The sequence below is a fragment of the Paramormyrops kingsleyae genome, chromosome 4, assembly GCF_048594095.1.
Source record: "Paramormyrops kingsleyae isolate MSU_618 chromosome 4, PKINGS_0.4, whole genome shotgun sequence".
NCBI classification, from domain to species: Eukaryota; Metazoa; Chordata; class Actinopteri; order Osteoglossiformes; family Mormyridae; genus Paramormyrops; species Paramormyrops kingsleyae.
The window spans coordinates 20,812,802-20,829,327 of record NC_132800.1 but is presented as its reverse complement, the minus strand read 5'-3'; the positions used below and the strand labels follow the sequence as shown (position 1 = coordinate 20,829,327).

Below are 16,526 nucleotides of genomic sequence, written 5' to 3'. Positions count from 1 at the left end.
GACAACGAGGCGGGATGGTTATGACAGGAGCAGCAGTGTCACCTCCGACTGCGAGCAGCTTGGCACAGGCCAGTGAAACACGCACACACACAAGCCTGCACAGTCAACACAAACGTGACAGGCCTGTCTTCCCCCTCTCTCCCCCTTTCTCTCTGCTCCGCCTGTCCTTCCCTCTCTCTCCCTCTCTCTGTCCCTCCCCTCTTGCTCCCTCCCTCCCTCTGTCAGGAATTTCACTTTTCCTCCCCTCAGGCCAGAGAAAGGCTCTTCTTCCTCTCTCACTGTATCGTGTTACAGTTCAGGCCACGGGGTGAAGCAGGCATATGCTTTGCTGTGGGAGATCTGCAGTGTAACAGAGCTTCAAAGGAACACGCACACACACACACACGCCCACACACACACACACACACACACACACACACACACACACACACGCATACATAGAGAGGAGAGGAGCCACATCTATTTATTTTCTCATTCAAAGAAGTGGGTCACTCTATTTACAAACTACCCTGGAATTGGAAAATCCCCCGTTTCCTTGGGGGGGGGGGGGGTTGGGTGGCACTGTCCCAGTAAAGATGGATCTGTTGGGCTCCCGAAGTCCCACTGACCCAGAAACGCCTGCCTCCCAGCGCCAGGGGAGGTTCCCTCACAGCGAGAGCAGGGAGCCAGCATGCGCAGGCAGAGCCACGCGCAGGTAGAGCCACGCGCCGGTAGAGCCACGCGCCGGCAGAGCCACGCGCAGGTAGAGCCACGTGCAGGTAGAGATACGCGCAGGCAGAGCCACGCGCAGGTAGAGCCATGCGCAGGCAGAGCCACGTGCAGGTAGAGATACGCGCAGGCAGAGCCACGCGCAGGTAGAGATACGCGCAGGCAGAGCCACGCGCAGGCAGAGCCACGCGCAGGTAGAGCCACGCGCAGGTAGAGATACGCGCAGGCAGGGCCACGCGCAGGTAGAGCCACGCGCAGGTAGAGCCACGCACAGGTAGAGCCACGCGCAGGCAGAGCCACGCGCAGGTAGAGCCACGCGCAGGCAGAGCCACGCGCAGGCAGAGCCACGCAGAGATTGCCCCCTGGGGGATGGCGGGGATGGGGGGGGGGGCAAATTAAGGGCAAACTCAGAGGAGTTGGGAACAGCGTAGGTGGCATGTTAGGGGCTCTGCTCCAAAACAGTTAAACCAGCCCCACTGTACTCTGGCGTCGGTCCAGAGCTCGTCTGCCTGACGGATATGTGTAAAATCCATTCTGACAAGTGTGTGTGAATAGCTGGTAAATATCAAAGACAATGGCCTGATCCCCCCTCCTGTCAGCCTCCCCCTTCCTCACCCCTACCCCCCCCCCCCCCCGCCCCCTCCTCCTCCGGCCTGGAGAGGATAAACACTGGCAGGGCCGTGTGCGTTCCGGGCCCGTTAGCGCGCCGCTCCCAGACAGGCTCAGGTTTCGCTTCCCGCCGGCGAGGAATGCTGTGGTCTGCTGGGACGCGCCGGCGAGCACAAAGAGCTCACAGCTGAGCTGACACATGCCCTCCCCACCCCCGCCTGACCCCACCCCCAAAGCCAATACAGACACACAAAGACAGGAAGTGGCCTCACACACACACACACACACACGCAAAACCACACAAACCTCCGCTCCCCCCCCCAGCCACACGCCAGCAAACAGCCCTTATAAACCGGCATCAGTGCAGCGTCCTCACTGGCTGACCGCCACAAACAGCCCAGGGGTACTGTGATGTCACAATACTGTCACCTCGGCGACAGCTGTGAAGTTTAAAAAAAAAAAAACAAAAAACAAAAAAGCAGCCTCTTCTTGTGAAGGTCTAATTTAATTACACCGATGGCCTGTCTGGCCGCTCGCCCGTTAGCACACAATCTGGGTCGGTGCCCTGGGGACAACGCCGGTGGCCCGGGGCTCACCGGGGGAACCCTCGGGGGCTAGAGCTGACACAAGCCAAGCACAACTACTGGATTCTCTAAATCCATATCAGGAGAACTGAACCTGGAGTCCAAACTAAGCCGGAACACCGGCTCACGTTCGCTCCATTTCCCGGACACGACTCATTAATCTCCATCCGCCATCTTCCTGTCTTCACATGTGTTTTATTGAGGCCTGTGTCAAACCTTTTATTATATGCTCGTTCTTATATTCTCTGTGTTTATGTATTTATTTCTAAATAAAGATTCCTGTCATCCCTCTGAAAGGAGCGGGCAAGTAGCAGCATGTGCAGCGCTGAATGATTCCAGCCTATCACACTGAACACACCCCCTCCCCTTCTTCTGAAGTTCTAAGCCTGCATTGTCAAACATGAAAAAGGGTCAGAATTTTACAGGCAGCTTTGAGATTACTGTCCTGCACGACATGACTCACGTCGTCCAACCAGGGTCTGGCCCGATTCCACGGTCAGCATGACGGGTGACTGCCCTCCCACATTCCTGCGCCGGCCTCGGTGTAGCCGTTACCTGGGTAACGGGGATCCAGCAGTAGGGATGTTAACATCTGGCTCATCCAGGGCATGTCAGCCAGGAAATGCAAGTGTGTTATGATGGAATCCTGCCGAATTACCTCCTGTGTAGCATATGTGGCTAAGCTGTAAGGATTTAGGACGGATCTGTTTTCCCTTGTCTGTCTTGACGTTTCCTGACAGATTGGTCCTGATATGAAAAGTAAGAAGGGTTGTTTTTTTTTTTATTTAAACCACTCTGACTGGCGGTACTGTCTCTGCCACCTGCTGTCTCTTACCACCAATTCAATCCTCTGCTCCCGCCCTAACTGCCAGGCCCATTTCATAGGTAGTCTTGAAAGCAAATCTGTCAGGCATACAGGCGCCATCTGCTGGTGATTCGGGTGTACTGCTGCACGCTATCAGGCCACCTACTGGTACCAGACTCATACAGTTTTTACAACCTTCTAAAATACTGCAGGGGGGGGGGGGGGGGGGGACTCTGTCACACGTGCGAACTATAGCACACACAGGAAATGGATCATCCAGTAGATGGATTGCCCAGACACCGAAAGCACAACATGATAACATGAGAGATGGTGTGATGTAGCGTTCAACAAGCACCGCCAATTGCTAATCTTTCTGCTGTACAATGAAGGACGGTTTTGCGAGAGCCAGTGATGACTAAGCAGATCACACAGAAACGTAATCCGACGAGAAGCGCTTCACTTCCTGTCCTGTCATTTTTAGGGCACTAATGGGCTGGACACGCCTGCAGGCTGATGATTCAATCTGCCAAGTATGTCAAAGGTGAATGTGAATTCAGAAAGAAAAAGTAACCTCACAAGCGTCGTAAAGAATGATAAACAGACCTACTGGAAATCTACCCCCAAGGCAATACTGCTCTTTGCATTGCTGTCAGCTAAAAACAGAACAATTAAACAGTTGCATAGTTCAGGTCCAGAAAGTGAAAATCCATACCATGATTTTGTTTCAACCAACCAGCTGAGAATTCTGTCACTGTGACTTTTTAAAATCAACTGGTTGGTTGAAATAAAATCTTGGTCTGGATTTTCACTTTCTGGACCTGGACTATCCACCTCTGGAATTAAACTTGTTTATTATCAGGCTCCAGGATCCTTATGGATGGAGCGAGGAATCACAAACTGAAAGACAGAGTGTTTAACATGGGCGTGTGTCTGCCTGGCTCCGTATTTCGCTGGCGCATTACAACCATGTAGGATGATTTATGTGGAAGATCAGCCAAAAAGCAAATGCATCTAATGACACTAGAGGGTGGCGACTACGCAGAGTTCAGGATAATCAAGCTAATTCTTTCAGTCCACTGGCAAAAGAAACACACACACACACACACACAGGTTTGAAATTATATCTTTGTAGGGACTCTCCATTCATTTCTATGGGGAAAACATGACAACCTTAACCCCCGCCCAGCCCTAACCTTATCCATAAGTAACCAAACTAAGTACATTTTTATTTTTTTAATTGCATTCACATATCTTTGTGGGGACCTGAAAAATGGTCCCCACGATGTCAAAATAACAGGTTTTTATTACCTTGTAGGGAACATTTGGTCCCCACGACGTAATATAAATTTAATCCACACACAAACACACACACACACACACACACACACACACAGATCAGTGCATGTCATTGGGCCCCTTTCCCTTACAGTATATTTCACAGTACAGTAGCTCTAATCCACACCAGGACCAGCCGCCAGCGTTAAGTGGCACCTTTCTCCTTCATAGGGAACAAATCCCACAAGAGAAACAGCTCAGAGATTATTTTATGATAATGAAATTTTCACAGGACTGACGGCAGCTTAGTAACGCTTATACAACAGACACTTGCTGTCTCATGAAGACAAGCACAGGGCGTCCAAGTTATGGCTGGAGAGTAATTAAGAGAATTTTTAATGAGAAGTTTAAAATAAATCCTGCCAGTGTCTGGCCAGGCAGACACACATACACACACACATACACACACACATACTAGTCAAGACAATCTCAATCAAGCACGTTAACTATGCAATCATATGAAAAGCAAATGCCTGATCTGAAAATCTCCTTGACTCTCTAACGTCTAATTCTAAACACATGTTTCTGGCTTCATAGCGCCACAGTCGTGTTGGAGGGAGCTGGGAGACCCGGACTGAAGCAGGAGGTGCAGCGATTAAGTCACCAGGCCCGTAAGCATGAGGGAACTTTAGCGGGAATGTTCAGCGGTGATTTACAGGAGTAGCCAATGCGCAATGGAGAGTTAAACTGCACTAAACCAGGAACTGAAATAAGTTAAAGAATAACCATTACCTGGACTAGTGCTGGGCATGACAGGCAGCTGAAGGCTCTTTCTCAGAGCTCCTGGAAGATCTTTGACATGCATATCCTGTTAAGTGATCGGGGGGAGGGGGGCGGCCAGCCGTTTTCGTCAGCATTCCCGATCCCCTACTGCTCCCTTGTTTGATTCCCACATTCCAACACTATTCATCCCTCTGATCCCCCAAACCTTTCGCCTGCTGGCCCTTTGTTTAAGAGACCACCACCCCCGCCCCAAAATCAGGCAGGGAAGGTCTCACAAAAAGGGCCGTGACGTCCCTGGATGTAATGACGGGGCTTAGTACAAAAAAGCCTTGCAGCGGTAGTTTTTCTGGGCGGTCCCTCCCCCCCCCCCCCCAGTACAGACCCTTAAGGAACATAGTCACAGTGGTGGAGAGAGAGATCACAATTAGGAATTTAAGCTGGGCCTCATCATATCGCTCATAGAAAAATATGACTCACAGCACACACAGCCTGAATTCACTGTGGGGTGGGGGGAAGCTGTAATTTACCCGTCAGAAATATGTATTTTTACTTGCATAGGGCTGTGCAGGTGATGTCATCCTGGTCACACGCAAAAAGCAAAAACTGAGATTACAAAGTCTCTCAACAGACCTTAGAAACTATGTCTCAGTCTTACCATAAGTGGCAAAATAATAATTAGCTTGTTAGCTTTTTAGCTTCATCGCTGCTGTAACAAGGCTCTATTGGTGTGTGTGTGTGTGGGGGGGGGGGGCGCTAGAGAAAGAGCTTGCCGCTCCGGCCAAATGAATGGCACTGTGGTGAGAAGTTTAATGTCGGGCCAGTGGGTGGAGTCACTCCCTCTGTGGGATCCTGACACTGCGACCTGTCAGCGCTGCAAAGGCAGAAAGTGAGTCTGGCACCCCCTACTGGCCACATAGCACAATTAGCAAAAACCACTGATAAACTGGCGAAAAAAGTCAGGAGAACCTGGAGGCCGTGACAAGAGCAGACTTTCAAAATGGCTGGCCTGACTGGTCACACACACAGACATGCTGACGCAAATGGGTCTTCCTGGATTCATCTCAGCACTGGGTGCTGCCAGTGGCTCATCTGAGTGGCTTTGCAAGTTCCCACAAGCTCGCATTCCCAGACATGTGGGGCATCAGGGTGAAATGACATCAGCCTGGGAGTAGTCTTCACACGTAACATCCAGAGCGCAGAGATAAAGAACAGCAGGGCATGATGGAGGCCCCAAGTGTGCAGCTCCCTCTTGGCCAGCAGGGGGCGTAGTGACAAAGGATCCTGAAACGGCTGCCACGACAGACTAAGCTTACTTAAGTGCCGTACTTGCTTGTCAGACAATTTCGGGGGGGGGGGGACTGGAATGGGACAACTGAAGTGCTGAGTGATCCTTGGCCCACTCCTCAATGCCTCCTGGCCAGACGAAAATTAGAGAGGAGCTCTGTCTGCATTTGTGTGCGGAGAGTCAGTCCCCAATCCCCCATCCAGGATGGACCCTCACACAGTGAAGAAGGGGGTGGGTCACATGACCTCACATATGTGACTCTCCCAAATGTTTTCTTTTTTTTTGTTGTGTCGTGCACCATCCATTCAGCCTTAGACATGGCAGAGGATTCCCAGGGTGTGTCAAAAGAAGATCTGCCTGTAATTAACCTTGTAATTAGCAACAGACCAACGAAGGACTGTTTCCTACGGGTGACGTTTGATGTGGGATTGTGGCCAATTTAATGGGACTCACTCCCCTGCCCTGTGCTTCAAACCTAGCTGGTCACGAAAGTGAGTGGATACAATGCAAAGCATAATGGAGAAGCTGCATTATTATCCAACACTCGTATCAGATGGGATAGGTGGACAGCATCAGGCTGGAGTGGCTATGAATCAAAAGCAAAACACATGTGGTTCCTCGAAGTTCCCCACTTTTTCACCAAGATCCCTCCTTTGGAAATTCCCCACTGCAGTGCAATGGCTGCAATGTTGTTCTTTTAATCTCTGTAACAATAAAAAATGCTTCTGTAAGAGCGTGAGTCACATAAAAGGAATTTTCAGCTGCCTCAGTCACTTCAAAGCCTGGGTGAGGTTTACGCAGAGACTTCTTATGGTCCACAGCCAACGAGGGTCAGACTTCAGCGTGGTTTTGGAGAAGATCAGAAGTTGTCTGGATTTTGGTGAACTTGAGTTACCTTCAAAAGACTTGCTGCTTTCAGCCCCTTGAAGTGAAACATTTCAACTTGACTTCAGTAGAATATATTTGTCAGAGAAGTACAAAAAACAACTATATAAATAATAAAAATAAATCTAATCTCATTCACCTTCACAAAGCACTTATTTTTAAACAAAACTGGGCCACTTCAACGGTAAAAGACAGCTATTTCTAGATTTTTTCAAATATGAGAACTAATGACAGAATCTACATTTTTCATGCAAGAATGCTCTTTGAGGTCTTCAAAACTGAATGCCTTTCAGGTTCCTGCAAAACCGAGACTGACAAAAATGTGTATAATTTTATTCTGGTTTATATACTCCTTTGTGTAAATCATGTAAGAGCTCAAAACGAAAGTTAACGTTAAAACAACATTACAATAAAACTAAAGAGGAAAGTGCTCCCTCTAGTGTTTATGTATGTGTAACGCATACATTCATTCCATGTGTAAACCTACATTCAAACGCAATGGAAACACGTTTTACTGATTCAGCCAAGCATATTCTTAAGTTACAACAAGTGAGTGTTTTGCGTATTTGCAGACTCAGAGGTTTAAGTTTTGTTTGCTACAAATTGCCGAGCTGCCAAGTTTTATTAAGCCTTACGCATAATTGCCAGAGGTGGCAATTTTAGGTCCAGAAACCAGTTGAGCATAAAGAGTCACAGTTACAGAGTACGCAACTGGTTGGTTGAAACAAAATCTTGGTCTGGATTTGTACTTTCTGGACCTGAAATTTCCACCTCTGATAATTGCATCTATAACATGTGAGTCGTTTTGGACTTCTCACTGCACTGGAAGAAATGCAAACCTCGGACAAAGAGGCGCTCTAAAAATACTGTATTCCCTAGATATTGCCCAGGACTCAGAAGCCGCTTGTTCACATTAACGATTAAACGCCCAGTACTGTTATCTGCCGCCCCAAGATCTGCATGAAGTAGGCATTTGAGCAAAGATACCGAACCATTGGTTATTTCGATCTCAAGGTTTTCATGTTGAGAATCGATTCTAATGATAAAAAATGATCGTTTTTTAAGCCTGGTAATATAAGTGCTAATTTTAAACAGAGCATGACACGGGCAGGGTCGCACTTAAGTGAGCTTAGGGGCTTAGAGAAAACAATTGACCTCCTGCTCTGCAAATTTTATAGTTAGGGTTGGGCCGGCACTTAATATAGGGTATCGGCGGTACCAAACTTGGAACCTGATCGAAAAGAAACTCAGCAATACCGCCCATCCCTGGCAAGAAGCACCAGCACAGCATCAGGATGCATGCCAACATCCATGGATACAGCCAAATGACAAGTTTACAGGAAAGGAAAATAATTATACGACTTAAATGTAGTTTGTTATTTACATGGGCGTAAAGTAACGAAATTCAAATATGCTTGTTACTGTGACTGAGTAGTGTTTTTTTTTCCGGAACTTGGATGCACTTTTACCAGAGTACATGTTTTAACCGGTTGGACCGATGCCAGCTTGTAATTAATGTAAATAGCTTGGCGTAGTCATCGTCCATTGTGCTGTCATTGTGTTGCAAAGTATTGTCACATATAGCGTTTAATGTTAAGTGTTGTAAATGATGGTGCGCGTGGGTCCACCGCACGCAGGGCGGGTAGTGGAGGTGACCGCGCGTAGCTGAAAGGCTAATTTTACTTTTCTGTTTACCGCCCGCCAAAAAGTTGACAGCCACTAAAAGGCTCCTGGCGGTAGTTGCCATGACTACAGATCCGGTGACACCCATGGCCATACCTGCGGACATACCCGCGGCAGCTTTTCCAAGTCAATGAAAGAAGGGTAACACTAATGTTGCGGCCGCTTCCTTAGCTCTCGACACGCTGAATAATTTGCTTTCCAATCTTAAGAAACATATACAGGTAAGTTTTAGTTAGGTAACTTATGCCTTTATCACATAACTTCAAGCAGGCTAGTCAGCTACGAACGGTGTACATCCAGCGAAACTCCCAGTCTGAGATCACGTTTAATTAATGTTTTTAATTATTATGTTTTTAATCTATCAGCACTTACGTAGGCTAAACTATTTATTTGCAGTCGAATTAGGAAAATTATTGTCAGGTAAAATTGCTGTTAGGAGGCTGCTGTAACGGTGTAAGATCTCCCTATTTTAACTGGTGGCGCTGCAGTGTAACATTAGCTCTCTCTCTCTCTCTCTCTCTCTCTCTCTCTCTCTCTCTCTTTAAAGGGTCCTAAGTACTTATTAACCTACAGGAAAAAATATTTTTAATGTATTTGGAAAATATTTAGTACTTGGTTGCGTTCGCAAGTGTTACACTTGATTTCAAATACAAAATGCATAAAACTATTAGAAGAGCTTTTGTTTTGCATTAATTGCTAGTCAGATTTTTTAAAAAAATCGTACGATGCCTTTTTCATTCTTTCCGAAAAACAAAAGAGAAGGTTACTTACAATATGTGGGCTACATTTGTAAATTGAAATGTCATGGGCAGAAAACACAATAAAAAAAAAAATCACTACTCTGAGTACTTTTTAAACAAGCTGCTCTTTTACTTCAGTAGTCTCTAAGATAGGTACTTCTACTCTACTCACAGACCATTTCTTTTTAAGTAACACAACGTTTTGAGAGTTTTCAGCACTCTATCCACTTTTAGTTATTAATAAATAACACATTCAGTCCAGGTTGTCCAAAAAAGCATTCGGGCATTGAAAAACAATGTTTCTAAAATATGTCAGATTTTTAAAGTGAAGCCATGAGAAAAGATACTCATAGAAATGAGACAAAATTGGGATTGGAGCATGGAGCCATTTTGGGGGGCTTTCATTTGAACAAGACAGTCACATGACATACACCCATGATTGATCTTTGTAATGTGAATAAATTAGAGAAACAATTGACTGTCAGATCACTTCTACACCTCTAATAATGCAAAGGGACAGACTCTTAAAACGCAGCATGGTCCAAACCCGTTGGGGGGACCTTCATGAAAATGACTGTCTCTGGTTGGTGTTGTATCACTCACACCTGAAGATGTTGTTTTCTACAGCGTGTAATGAATTTAAACATCTCTGGATGGGAGGGGAAGTGTAGAAAATTGATGGGCTCACCTTTGTACCCTGCCTCCCATCAGCATAGAATAATGTGCATGTAATTCGGCACATATTTTTTAAACTACACATTGAAACTCCCTCTTTTCCAATAACCCCAAAGTAAAGCCCAATGAACCAAGTTTTTTTCTCTGTATTACATCTCTAAATTTTGACCTGTGGGGTTTTAATTAATAACATAAAGGGCCATTAAGGAGAAAGCTTGTCTCTTCACTAAAATAATACATTTCAAGACCAGGCTGTTCTGGGACAACTAATGACAATCCCTGGTGACACTTCTGAGAAATTAAGTGCACATATAAGTCAAGTTAAAACATGGAGGTACATGCATTTTTTTGTTATTGAGAATATATTTTAGTATCAAAAGAATTGTATTGCAAAATATATCATATTACAAATTATGTTATATGTATGAAAAGAAAGATTTCACTGTGTTTAATGCACTCTGTAAAATGTTATTGGTAGATTCATTGCAAGTGTATATGGGCAGGATTAAACTGGCTTTGGATCTGAATCACTGTTGGGATGCTGCAGTGAGAGGTACCACTCTGAAATGTCAAAGACCCTGTTCACACTTGGTTTTAAAATGCATCTGGGGTGATCCGATCACAAGTAGACAGCTGAGACACATCGCCGTTTACACCTGTGTCTGTCATGCATCTATCAAGGCGTCCAGCTGACCTCTAGTGTTCAGATATGGTTACTGCCCCACATACAGTTATTGTGACGTCCTTGTTTGGGGATGCATCAGGATGCATTAGCATTTACGCTACAAAAGATATATGGTCAATGTGTCCCAGACCTCCTCGGCAAGTGGTTAGAGTGATCAGACCACAATGCATCTTAGTGGTCATTTTACTTGTATTTAACACTGTCTACTTGTGATCCAGTCGCCAAAGATGCATTTTAAAACTGAGTGTAAACAGGGCCAAATGGTCATCGTATGGAGTGGTGTTCTGCTTGTTTGTCAGCAAGTTGGCAGAGGATGGTGATAGAGACATTTCCGTACATAACACTGCTGGAAACACATCGATACACATATATACATACACACATACACACACACGCATACTGACCAACAGATACACACATATAGACGTTGATACAAACACATACCCCCACATATACAGACATGAACCCACTTCCATACATATATACACAAACTTTACACACACCTTCTCTGGCACACAAGCATATTCCTATATACACATGCTCAGTCTTATATAAACATGCTAACCTATAGAGAAGCATTCACGTGAGCAGAGACACATGCACACTCACACACATGTACTCTCTGGCACGTACATTTACGTTTTATTTATTTTGCAGGCACTTCTTTAAGTGGCGTATATTTTTGAGAAAGCAGAGTAAGGCAGTCCCTGGTGTAGCTAGAGGTTAAGGGCCTTGCTCAGGGGACCAGTGACCATCCGATCTCAGGCATAGTGTCCTAACCCGTAGAGCCACACAGCATGTGTTCTAACCCACTAAGTCTGACACGACCCCAATGTGTTCTAACCCAGTGAGCCACACGTCGCCCCATGTACATTCTAGCATTCTTTTTTTGCACTTATTCATGCATACATGCACTCTTCAGTCACACACAGAAAAATGCTTAGTAACAAATGAAAAAAGGAGAGAACGTGATGGTCAGCGAAGTGCAGCTCTCTAAAGAGGCTCACTCCCCTGCCTAATGAAGGCTGCATTATGAAAGCAATACACTGCTGCCCATCAAGCTGTGGGTGGAGCCCATGATAATGAGCTTCGTTAAGACCAAAAGGCATCAGCAGATCAAAGCTCGCAATCCGTCAGGAGGAATTAAAAAAAAAAAGAAAAACATGCAAGGAAAGCAGATTCACAAAACAGCTGAACCCTTTGCATCCTCAGGCATATGCAGTGGAGACCTCCATTCACTAGGGGGCGACAGCGCGCTTTGCCAGGATCTGAAAGTGTCTGCAGGTACCCTGAGTGCATTTCTCACATAATTGTCGCAGATGGGGACTTGCAAAGACATGCTACCAATATGCAACTTGTTGCAAAACACTACTGATTGAAACCGAACCTATAGATTTGCGGAGGAGTTTCACTGAAGACAGGGATTGCCATGGAATGCAGGGCAAAGCGAAGGTTCTGCCATAGGTACGTGGTGTATGGCGAGCCACAACCCCAATACCAAGAGAAATCATGTTATATAAACATGACTTATACCTTTCCAGAGTATCCCTCCTCCTTCCGGTCAAGCCAGTCATCCTGGTTGGTTCTCAAAGATGACTGGTATGGAACTCAATAACGATGTTCCATTCAGAGTGAGTGTCATTCTCCCCCTGGCCCTCCCCGCATCCCTTCAGTGACTAACCAGCTCTGGGTTCCACAGTTCCATAAAACCCTAGAGGTGTCCCTTCCTCTTTTCCATCATGTGAGATCCAGCAACCTCACATTGGCCACACCTGAGAGATGGGCTTTTCCGACCAGAGTTCTGGAGCTTCTTCACTGAGGCTGTTAACTGGACCCAAAGCTCAGGCAATGGAGTGAGGCTGATTGGAGCATATGCTCCTTTTCACTGTAGCCTACATGAGAAGTAAAGCTACCATGACCATAGGATGGTCACAGACTAATAGTAAGACTGCTACTTTAAAAGGTCCAACCCAGTCCAGTCTGACAGTCTGCGGATATGTGAATCGACTTAACTCTTGATTGGCTAAATCAGTCAGCCAATACAATGTTAGCTGCAGGATTCCCTGCTAATCCACCTTCTCCCCGATTTAGGTAACAGAGCAGGGTGTCAGAGAACATGACACACACACGAGAAGCCGCACTGTCTGAGAGGTGGTTTAGGAGAATGGGGGATTCCATCGTCGGTAACGACAATTAACCAGCCACTGGGAATTCAGAACATACCGCCGAGTGCCAAATGGTACTAAATGAAGGCATTACCTTCAATTTTCCCCAACAAAGGATTGTCGACTGTACTTGAGGTGTTTTTACAGCACTCGGAGTTCTTTGGGTTGCGTTTAAATAGTTTTAATTTGCTAGCCATAAGCCTGAAGTCTTGGCATCAAAGTTAGTGCCATTACACCACGCTTCCTAGAGGGCGCCATTGTCTGACATATTAGGAAGTCACCCAGACAACCAGAATGTGAGGTTGCTAAGACCACTAAAGTCTCCCTTCCAACCCCCAGTCCCTGGCATTAAGTTAAGCTAAAAAGCATTTTTTTTGTGGAGGGACTTGAATGAAACATTCGGGGAAAACAAAAAAAAAACAACAAACAAATTTGTGCATGACGACTGAAGCTTTACACACAGAGATTCTGGAAGGGAATTTTCAGACACTCCCTACACAACTAGACAAACCAGGACAAACTAGCAAACTGGTTTCAGTTTTGTGTCAGCTGATCACTGCTTACCTCCTACACCCACCTCCATCGCTTGTTTATGACCACCTAAAGGGGGGGGATTGACAACATTGTCCAAACACCCAGGTTCAATCTTTCCAACAAAGCAATCATATATATTATATTTATATATACATATATACTTATATACATATATATATACAATATATTTTATGCTCAGGTAAGGGACTGTTAAAAATGTTTTCTAATCAGGCCAATGCAGGACTGACCTGTGCTGCTCTGGATGGTCCTGACAGTGGTAGCTGTGCGGGGTGGTGAGGCAGTCTGCAGCAGGGGGTAGTCATCATCCTGCGAGCAGCCTTGGTCGATGGCTCGCACATAGCTGTGACTACGCATGCGGAAACAGCCTGGCAGCGGCAGGTCCAGCGCGTCCACCGCCTGCGACTCCAGCTCGCTGAACACGGACTCGCACACCGACTCGAACTGTCCGTTCACCTCCACCTCGCTCACCTAGGGGCGTTGGGAGGGAAATCGATCATCCCCACAGAGACCCTGCTCCTAGAAGTCACTTTTGTAATGTTCTTAAGCATTTTTAATGTATGTGACAGAACAAAGGTGCCCAATAGAAACATAACAACAACAACAACAAATTTATTTTTGTATAGCGCATTATCACAACATTACATCGTCTCAAAGCGCTTTACAGCATCCCCACCCAAAGCCCCCAATGAGTAAGCCATAGGCGACAGTGGCAAGGAAAAACTCCCTAGAAGGAAGAAACCTTGGGAGGGACCAGACTCAAAGGGGGAGCCCATCCTCCAGGGGCCGGGAGGGAGAGTCAAATACAGTTAAATAGTGGACAGAAGAGACATGCCACAGTCATGAAATCGACCCCAGTCAGTGCTGGCTGTGGGCTATGGCATGAGAAGGTGGGGGTAGAGGACATGGGGTCAGCATCTTTGGGGGATGGGGTCAATGACCTTCTGGTAGTGAGGTCAGTAATTTTCAAAGTCAGTGATTTTCAGCTGACGGTGTTACTGACTTTCAAGTGTCAACTGGATGGTCAGGCATGAGTACCTTTGATGCTCCATGAACTGATGGGAGCAGACCTGAAATATGGATTATCTGGTGACACAAGGGGACGGGCATCGTAGTCGGCCAATCGCAACTGAGCAAGTGCGGGAGGCGGGGTGTGTGCGGCACGGGACTCATAAGCTCACTGATGCTTCTCAGAGTCTCAGCAGAGATGATGTCGCACAAGGCTGGCTGAACCATTCCAGCGAGCATCTCTCCTCATCCTCAACAGAAGAGTATGCACGGGAGAAAATGGGATTGGCCAATGTAAGCCCCTCCCCCACATCTGAGCTCCCACCAGAAAAATGGATGGTGGTGAATGGTTAACACTAGCATGTGGTTTGGCTTGAGCAGTCAAACCCAACAAGTTTGGATATATATGCAAGTCCCCACAGTTTGTGTATCAGATATAAATGAAGAATACGTTAGGCGTAATTTGAAGCGGCCATTAATTTTTTCACATTGGCAGCATTGGCTAAGTTTGTTTATTTCTTTAATGAGTTTGTTATGGCAGTTATTTGTCATTTTCATAGTACATTTTCCCAGCCAAAGAGCAGTGGAGAGGTTCCAGGTAACATGTTTGGGCAGGGCTGGGGGGGCGGGGCGGGGGGAGCACTCACCTGGCTGATTGTGCTCATGGCCCTCATGTAGCTCTCGTTCCGTGAGCGGTACTGGGGTGAGGACAGCAGGCTCTTGGGGTCCAGCAGTGCTTTGCCAGGGTCCAGGGTGTCCATGCTCCTGTTAATGGATACCTGACTCACCGCCTGCAAGTAGCTGTGGCTCCGGATCTGGAGCTTGGGGGAGTGCTCCGTGGAGATGCTGCGAGGAGGAAGACAGGGTCACTCATGACAGGGTCACGCGCGTCAGATCTAAGGGCCGAAAGTCAGGAAATCAGTCAGATGAGCCGGCATGAAGCTTAGGCAGTATGCTGTGGGAGGGGATTTGGTGGTTTGCCTCGGTACCACATTCTCTGGAGTGGAGTCGTTCCGATTTGGCGAAACAGGAATGCAGTGAGAAACAGAACAGACATCTGAGCTCGGGTAGGGCAAACAAGGCTGAACTGGCTAAAGAGTCCCTTTTCTATTACTGGTAATAAACAGGTTTAATCCAGTTTACTTCACTGGTACAGGTTGTGTGTGTGTGTCTTAATCAGCAGCTTTAATCATCACATACACTGGTCGTGTTTTTAGTGGCGGTTGATTCAAGGTGGGGTCTCAAGTTAGACTGGGCAGAAGCCAATCTGCCCCGAGGGTGCCTGGGAATTGAGGTGGCCATGAGGCCCCTAAGGACCCAGGCTAAATATTGCTCTGATTCGCTATGGACGCGAGCCAGTGAGTCACACTTCCCTGCAGAGATAGTCTCTGGGACGGGTGTGTGTTCTGTTTGTGCGGTGGGGATTGCTCTCTTCTTGTGAGAATTAGCATTACCTGCTGCGGTGAGGAAAGTAATTTTCAGCTTATAATGCGGCGGTCCGTTAGCCTTCCAAAGGCAGCTGACAAGACGTATACAAGGCAGTCTATTATACACGGCCCTCGGCCCCCATGCTCCGCACTCCACACTGAAGAACCGACTACATAAATAGAAGGGGCCCTTCGGGTTATCGATCTCTGATTTGCTACATGAGGAGGTGGTGTGTGACTTAGCGGGTTAGGACCCTTTGTCTGTGATCGGAAGGCTGCTGGTTCACATCCCATTCCTGGCAGCCTAATACTACTCTTGCGCCCTTGAGTAATTCCCTAAATAAATAAATGTAAATGTAATGTACACTAGAGGGTCGGGGGAGGTTATCTCCTGTCCCAGGAGGCACCAAGCACACAGCAAAGTACAGCCTGGACAGGATGCCAGGCCATCACAAGGTGCTGTGGCTAAGGAACACACCTGCTTTACCCCGAAGCATCAGACACTAATGATATTAACAATAAATGAAAAAAGAATTAATGTCTCTCCTTGGATACCATGCACGACAAATGTGTCAAGAAATAATAACATCCCGGGGCTAATTAAAATAACGCCTCATCGTCAACAGACCTGGCCCTTAGCCCAAAATGGATCAGGAA

At 46.6% G+C, this 16,526-nt stretch overlaps 1 protein-coding gene across 7 annotated transcripts in view; it reads right to left on the bottom strand.

The window, feature by feature from the left end:
• The window catches only part of dlgap1a (discs, large (Drosophila) homolog-associated protein 1a), a 33,348-nt gene that overhangs the window by 9,721 nt on the left and 7,101 nt on the right, over window positions 1-16,526 (bottom strand). For 5 of the 7 annotated variants that reach the window (XR_002837335.1, XM_023804804.2, XM_023804805.2 and 2 more), the window contains exons 3-5: window positions 15,090-15,288; window positions 13,665-13,905; window positions 13,447-13,482 (exon numbers count right to left, since the gene is read on the bottom strand). Coding sequence is in view for 6 of the 7 variants with exons in the window: in XM_023804804.2 (XP_023660572.1) it covers window positions 13,447-13,482; window positions 13,665-13,905; window positions 15,090-15,288 (476 nt within the window). In the remaining variant the exon portion in view is untranslated. The remainder of the gene's footprint in view (window positions 1-13,446; window positions 13,483-13,664; window positions 13,906-15,089; window positions 15,289-16,526) is intronic. The other 2 variants (XM_023804806.2, XM_023804807.2) reach the window with 1 other exon arrangement.